The sequence below is a fragment of the Phytophthora parasitica genome (assembly GCF_000247585.1).
Source record: "Phytophthora parasitica INRA-310 unplaced genomic scaffold supercont2.24, whole genome shotgun sequence".
NCBI classification, from domain to species: Eukaryota; Oomycota; class Peronosporomycetes; order Peronosporales; family Peronosporaceae; genus Phytophthora; species Phytophthora nicotianae.
In genome coordinates, this window is record NW_008649010.1 from 807625 (window position 1) to 815204 (window position 7580).

The 7580-nt window shown below is 48.9% G+C and overlaps 3 protein-coding genes across 3 annotated transcripts; all 3 read right to left on the reverse strand.

The window, feature by feature from the left end:
- Positions 1-26: 26 nt before the first annotated feature.
- Positions 27-1613, reverse strand: PPTG_11488 (hypothetical protein). Its single transcript, XM_008906816.1, has one exon. The coding sequence runs from the start codon at positions 1565-1567 to the stop codon at positions 101-103; it is 1467 nt and encodes a 488-aa protein (XP_008905064.1). The 5' UTR covers positions 1568-1613; the 3' UTR covers positions 27-100.
- Positions 1614-2808: 1195 nt separating this feature from the next.
- PPTG_11489 (hypothetical protein) lies at positions 2809-3843 on the reverse strand (the record flags this gene model as incomplete). The annotated part of the gene is made up of 1 exon (XM_008906817.1): positions 2809-3843. The coding sequence occupies one exon, from the start codon at positions 3841-3843 to the stop codon at positions 2809-2811; it is 1035 nt and encodes a 344-aa protein (XP_008905065.1).
- Positions 3844-4473: 630 nt separating this feature from the next.
- PPTG_22855 (hypothetical protein) lies at positions 4474-4946 on the reverse strand (the record flags this gene model as incomplete). Its single annotated transcript, XM_008906818.1, has 2 exons — positions 4474-4717; positions 4840-4946. 2 exons carry the CDS (start codon positions 4944-4946, stop codon positions 4474-4476), a joined length of 351 nt encoding a protein of 116 aa, XP_008905066.1.
- Between the last annotated feature and the right edge of the window lie 2634 nt (positions 4947-7580).

Consider the following 7580-nt stretch of genomic DNA (forward strand, 5'->3'; position numbering starts at 1 on the left):
ATGTATGCACAGGAGAAAAATGCGAATCAGATTGAAATAGAGTGTATTTCAATTAAAACATGGTGGATACAGACATTACATGAAGACGAGCTCAGTGTACCTACGACTCGTGCGCGGCAGTGTAGTTGTAGTAAACGGTGTTCTCGTACGTAGCCGAACAGAATGGGAACTCAGCGTCGTTTTCGGTAGGTGCGAAAAGGGCCTTGCCGGTCGTGTACGTGACGTAGCAGCCGAGAATAAAGCACACGATAGTCACAATGATGGCCGGGATCTTCTCGTACATGGGTAAGCGTTTCCAGGCCTTGATGAGGTAGAAGACGATCGGCAGCAGGATGCAGTTCGTCGTGATGCACGACGCGCCCACAAAGTCGGCGAAGTCGGAAAAGTGGTCCTTGAAAACGATAGCCAACACCACGAGGATGACGATGATGATGACACGAAGCACGACGTACTTAATCGTGTTGAGTCCACGGTATTCAGCCATCTCCGCCTCGACGTCGCCCTTATGTTCGTTCTCTGCGTCAGCAACCGACACGTACGACATCTTGGAGCTGCGTCGTGGTTCCTCTTGTGTAACATTCGGAGTGGCAACTTCAACGTAGCTCATGGGGTTCTCGAGGTCGTGTGCCTTCTTCTTGTGCATGCCCAGGAAAATACGCTCGGCGAGGTAGAAGGCCGGGTTTGCGATGACGGAGAAGGCGATGGTGATGTGGAGCTGCATGAAGAGGTAGGCCAGCACGACGATGCCCCATCGAGGAGCGAAGCCCAGATTGGTCAATCCAGTCTCCGAGTCCGGGTAGATAGTAAACAGTAGATTGCCCGAGATCTGGCATCCCACCGCCGAGTATGCAGTACTCGCGAGAACCAGGAAGAGACACGAGATCAAGCCAACCGTGACACCCACAACGCGGGGCATACGGGTCGGGTCACTGTGCTGGCGTTGCAAGTCCGGGATGACGATACCAGCACCGTAGGCAAGAGATAGATTGCCAAAGACACCAGCCACCTGAGAGAACTTAAGCTCCGGGAACGGAACACTCGGGTGGCCGCGCATACCGTGCATGACGACGCCGACGCCGATGACGTCAGCGATGATAGTGCCCAAGCAGCCTGCGAATGCAGCACCCGAGCCTTCCTTGAGTGTCGGGACGAGACACACGGGCAGTACCGTCAGTGCCATTAGAATGGTCCATGTAGATTGCTCGAAGGCGTCCGGGAAGAGACCGTCGAGCAGTGATCCTCCGAGCACGAGGAACACGCACGGGATCAGTAAACACGAGCCCATTTGGGAGATGATGCAGAGCCAACGGCCCCACTGGCCCATGGCCCATTCTCCGAGGTCCCCAAAAGTCTTGACAGACGTGGGGGCGAGCAGCATCACCTTGGACATGGCCACGGACGAGTAAATGTTGGCGAAGGCCATGAAGGCCATGGCAATCACGGCAATGGTCGGTCCAGCCCTGGCGAAGTTGCCGGGCATACCAAGCGTTCCAATGCCGTAGATGCAGCAGAAGAGGTTGAAGGACGTCTTGGCGTCCTCGGCGGTGAAGAACGGCTTCTTGGCCATCGTTGACGCTCTTGGGACGAAAGTGGAGACGTGAGTGCCAGGAGATGAAATGCAGAATGAGCCCTGGAGAGCTCAAGGCCAAAGTGATGCTAACTTGCGAGTTTGATGACAATCTCGACGTGGAATCCCATCAGCAAAAGTTGGCACGGATTAACGCGCTTACCACGGTGGGAATTGATTCATAGTCACCATGCGGTGGGCGTGTTGCAAATCATTGAGGAGTCGTGTTTTAGCTGCCTTTGAAGGTTTCACCATGTGAATCCCCTGGATCTGGATCTGCTGAAAGAGGTGGTTGAATTGGCGCGTATCCACGTGTAAAATGCGCCCGTATGGTTCCTCTAAAATGCCTCTACATGTACATGAACATGAAGTTTCGCTTGGAAGAGCAGACGTATCTCTATGGTATTCTACTGTATCGTTATTTATAGTGTCCGCTCTCAGCTCATCAAGGCACATCGCCATCGCTCCGCATCTCTCATGGCATTTTTGCGGATAGAGTGCAGCATCTCACCCGACACCAATGAACTTCATTTGGAAGCTCATTGATGAGTAACGTGCAATACCAGTTTGATTATATGATGCTGCGGCCAAGTGGAAGGTGATGTTAAATGCCTGTGGGAGTATTGACGATCTACCGAGCAAGTGCTCCTGTTTGACACCACAGTTTCCGACATAGGGACCCCCATACAGCAAGTGCCATAGGCGCCCCAACTCAGAATGCACTTGCAAATCTGATTTCACGAGATACGGTTTGTTGACGGCTGTACATCCCCATCGGAGATTTTTGCGTCGGGGTCGATTGCAAGGTGCAACTTGCTCCGTGCAATTTGCAACCGGATACTTTCCAGACTAATGCGATTAATTCCTTAATTTCGTGCCATCTTCAACTTACTAAGATTAACTCAGAAACCAGCTCAGTCAGCAAACTTGGCAGGTTTGCAGCACATGTAACATTGAGTACGTAACATTGAAGCTGGTCTGGTTCGGTGGTAGTTGAAGCTCTTCCCTTGAAGCTTCGCTGGTATTGTTGATGGTCGTTGTCGAACTAATGCCAAGTAAGAGAGCCGTATGGTACAAGATGACGAGCTAGGTGACGGTTCTCCACTTTCCCCATTAGATATGTACTGTTAAACCCATCGAGGCTCCATCGTCGCTTGATCGGAATTCATGCGATAAGAGTCATACGCTGCGCCGGAGGTGATCACCAGATAGGAGTCGTACGACTTTAAAGCCAATTTTCCCTAGTTCAAGTCTGGTAACGACCCTGACGGTGATAATGCTGGGGGCGACGCCCCCGTAACGTGGGGGTTTATCTTGTATCGTTTCAGCAAGTTCCTGCCAAAATCCGCATCACTTTCTCGAGATACCATTGTGGTTACGTGGGGCTTGACTTCACCGCGTCGGTACCAGCCTACGATGGCCGGGTCATCGTCATTCAAGAACCATCCGTTGCACCCGACAGATACGCGCGAACGACTTCGAGTGTTCTTCAATGTGCTTGCTGGGGCGAAGTCGTTCACGAACGGCGATGGTGGTGTGATAGGAGAATGAGACGGGTATCCCGAAGACGTTGATGGTACTTTACGTTTTAACCCCGTCGACGAGAAACCACTATTGTCGCTGAGCGTGAATTTTTCACTCCTCTTTCCATCTCGCGATCGTAGCTGGAGCGTTGTAGTGACCGTGCGCGTTGGTTCGAGACCGAGAGGTGGCGGACAGGCTACAGGGCTTGCACACGTGAAGCCAAAGCCATTGTCAAACCTGGCAACCAGGGCACCGACAGAGTGCATATCAACACTGCGGTCTTTATTGCGAGACGTGGTGTCGGGGTCGAATGCATCCTGCTCGACGCCACACCCGCAGATCATTCCAAATCTACGTTCTTCATGATTCTGAAGCGATGCAAGGAAACGATGGCGACGTTTGTTATGATTTTCTTGAGTTTTGTTGGGCTTCCACCGCGCTTTACTGGCTGTTCTGCTTCGTGTGTTGGGCTTGATTTCTTTTAGTGTGGAGTTGAGGCCATTCAGTTGTTCAAAACTCTTGCGGTTCCCAATTCGAATCCCACCAGAGTCTACGAAACCCCGTTTACTTGCAATTCGAACAATCGGGCGTCGTCCGGTTGAGTCGTTAATACTGCGTTCTTCATTACCGTTGGTGAAGCTTCGTCGACTTGCCGCTCTGACTGGTTGGTGTTGTCTTCCAAATCGACGAACATAGGCCAATGCTCGATGCCGGAGCTTCACGTGGCGAGGGAGCGGCTCCGTATTCTCCATTTGCTGGCTTTGTTGTACACGGTTCTCGTGTTTTTATTGTTTGGTAATTCTGCACTTTCAATCGAACGAGCAAAAACGAAAGTGAGGACAAGACTCAAGTCCTGCTGGACGTTCGTCGGTCTCTTCTTGACGTCGACGTTCAGTTCAGAACTGCGGACTTTCACCTCAAGTTGAAGTGGTCGGTTGAACTTTTGACTCTCGGAGCACACAATACATCGAAACTATGGTGTTTTCATCCGCTCTTGCTCCACTCATTTTGTCGTCTGCTCTGTTCACACGTATCGGTCCTTCTTGTAGAATTTTCACAAATAGTTTACTTCGAGCTGTTAGGCAACGATCATTTGATTGCGGTACCAGTTACTAACAACTTTAACATTTTTTTCTCCAAAAGTTCTTGTGAAAGACGGTAACAGGAAGAATACATATCGCACTGCAAACCTTCCAATTCTTGACTTCGAACTTCATGAATGCATTAAAAATGTAGCTAGATTTAGAGCTAATTTAAGCACACATAAACTTTCAAATAGAAGGCATTATATCATAAAAAAAAAATAAACTAAGAGCCACTTCAGCTGGAGAATAGCTGACTAGTGAAGACTAACAGTCTACTGCAGCACCACCGTCGTCGCATTAGATATAATGCAGCGCTATATCTGCGAGTTGTTCCGAAATCTTCGGTGACAACATAAACGGCCAATCGGTGAGGGAGATTTCGTCGGGTGACCGACACATGCCTCGAAGACACAACGAGTACGAATCCTTACTCCCATCGTTGCCAGTGAGATACGACTGGGCCGGATAATTCGAACTGGTTTCACGTAGACTCATATAGATTCGGATCATCTTGCGAGGGGAGAATTTCGACAACTCGTGTCTAGCACTCTCCCCCTCGTTCACTTGGAACACTCGCAGGCGTTAGTCTCTCACGAGCTGATTGTGGGAACTCCCAGTCATCACTGCCTTCATTCGACGTAGCTTTTACCAAGATGAACACACATCGGGCAGAAAATTGGGATAATTAGGTCCACGTCTTCCTGATCTCGCGGGAAATCTCCTGCCGCTCGACGTCCCAGTAGATTCCACAGCATTGCCTTGGTTGGCATCGCGTTCAGCTCGTAAAAGTAACTAAACCCGACACCCCAGTTGTCCCAGACTCAAAATTGGCGTTCTGTTCAGCTGTCACGCTGTCTTGCGTTGTTAACTTGGGAGAATCCTCTTCTGGTTTGACGGTAAAGAGATTGGCTGAAGTCCAACATTGTCGTCTTCAACGTCTGTCATGTCCTCCGTGTCAGGTCATACGAGTCGTAGTACGGCCCATCTAGCATTTCGAGAAACCGCTTCGCCGAGCAGAACTGGCCTTGGAAAAGGTTCACCTTTTAGAAAAAGTGAAGGTATCAGCTGAATTTCCATTTAGGATGCTCGCATCCATCGCCAGCACCAAGAAGATGCTGCCACTACCCTATTAATGCTGAACGCAATTCAGCAAAACAAGGTCGCTGGGGGAGTGCAGTTTGTCTCAATCTGTGAACTGCTACGGCGAAAGTGCTTGACATCCATAGCCGCAAATGTGGCCATCATGTTTGAAAGTGATATAGTGAAGCACAGCCATGAAGTTTGCCACGGCTTGTGACGCGCGCGAACACAGTGCTCGATCGTCGTGACAAACCGAGTCGACATAGCATCGACGCAGCGCCTCACAGAGCACTCTTGCTTTCTTAACTTGTCTTATCAATGGAACTTAATCCACTGAAAAGTTTGGATGCAAAGCTTGGCGGATGTTTTCAGTCGTTGATTTGGCGTAGTTGTGCTACAATCGTCGCTCCATAGAGACAAGAGCATCCCAAGTCTTTGCAGAATCATTTGCAAGAAGACTAGCCTTGTAGTTGAACTTGGTAGAGCCTGGTAATTGGTGTAGGGAAACGTCCTCTGTGTGTGTGTGTGTGTGAATACGTACGGTGGCAACAACATATGCCTCTGTTGCGTATCGAGTCGTGAGAAAAGTGGTTGACCAAAGCTGCTGGTCTGCGGATTGATATCGACGAGTACCGCAAAGATCATCACTGGGTGTATCTTCATGACGACATTCACGCTGGTCAGTGCTTTTTGCAGGAGATATAAGTAGTTCACTCCGTTCGAATCCTCCTTCTCCACCACAGAACTTGCGTCATCAATGACCATCACACCTTTACCCGTTCGTCATTTTGGTTTCCACTGCAGCATAGTAACCGACCGGTATTTTATGCGATCTCAGAACCCAGGTAAACTCTCTACCCAACGAAGAACAGCTCGAGTCTTCGCTAGAGCCGACTCCGAACAATGCGAGCCGGACACTCGCCGACTCCAAGTTGGCACACGCGTAGTCGAGTAAAAGCTCCGGTCGGCAATCGATGTTATCGAATAAAATGCTGAAGAGATTCCGGGTGGCGACGGGAAGCCGGAAGAGCGTTCGTTCCTTCGTGCACACGCATACCAGAGTCGGGCGTCAAGGAGTCGCTATTTCTTTTTCTGTTTTTCAGACTTGATCCCACGAGCTGATTTTGGCGACCTCAAGCAGAACTCGGCTCTCGATCGTTGCGTGTGTCATAATTATGGCAATACGGGACCCGCTTTGATGATGAAGATGAGAGCGATAGATACGAGTAGTGTACAGTAAATAGGCCCACCTTTCTTCTTCTAGAACAGTATTGGGTGGAGATTGTGGAGGTCTTGTCAATCAATATAGTTCCATACATTATTTGCAATTTTGCATCATCAATTTTTTTTTCTTCCGAGCCCTGACTATAGACTACAGAGGGCTTGCTTATATTTTGGCAGTTGTAAATGTTGTCTTACTGGCGGGTAGCTAAATTAGTGTCTTTTGCTGGTCTGTAGATCCTCAACTCCATGCTACTGCGCTACTGCTATATGGTTGAGGGGAGCACACTACAAAGATGCTCGAGATCTCGTTTGAAAAATGTTTGTATGATGCTGACACATACAGAGTGCATTGCAGAATTTGTTCGCCAAATAAAGTAAAGCGGGCTGTACTCATAATGCTATTTTAAATTTGCACTCGGCAGATCATCCGCTTATACATGTAAGGTAAATGGTCAAATAAGGGCCGTTTCCCGGCCACTACCGCATTGTGACCATTTCTTCGCTTCTATGTATCCGGGTAAATAAAGAGTGACAGGTGCTTACAGCTGGAGATTTCAGCATTCAACACGTATTTTTTTTTATTGAGCAGACCAAAGAAAACAAAGTAATGGAACCTTTTACTTAACAACACATTGATTTTAGCTTATTGCCAGTTAAGGGCCGCATTCAAGCTTCTTGTTTGTAAGAGTGTCAGCAAGCGAAGGCTCAACAAAAATTTGCTAGAAAGAAGGCTAGGTTCCCTGCAAATTATTATATTATGAAAACTGCATAAAGTCAAACAGGATATATGAGAGTGAAGGATTAATGTAGCCATTAATCAGAGCAGTGATTGGCCATTTCATTTAGGGCCGACAGCTCAAGTCGTTAAAGCGGCTTTTTGAGGGCCCTACGGGAAGCAGGTGTTGTCGCGGGTTCGAGTCCACTCGGGTCCGTTAATTCTCCGCACTAAATGGTAAGTCTTTCTTTATTTACCCGAGCCAGGTTGGTCGAGCAACAGTGTGATCTTTTTCGGTTTAAACACGCCACTGGCCAAACAGGAAACCCAACGAGCTGGCGACCAACTATCCAGTCATGTATGTGCCTTTCAGCCTCCTCGGGAA

Excerpts from the sequence above, each read along its gene's own strand:
- PPTG_11488 (XM_008906816.1), bottom strand. The coding sequence starts at position 1,567 with ATGGCCAAGAAGCCGTTCTTCACCGCCGAGGACGCCAAGACGTCCTTC.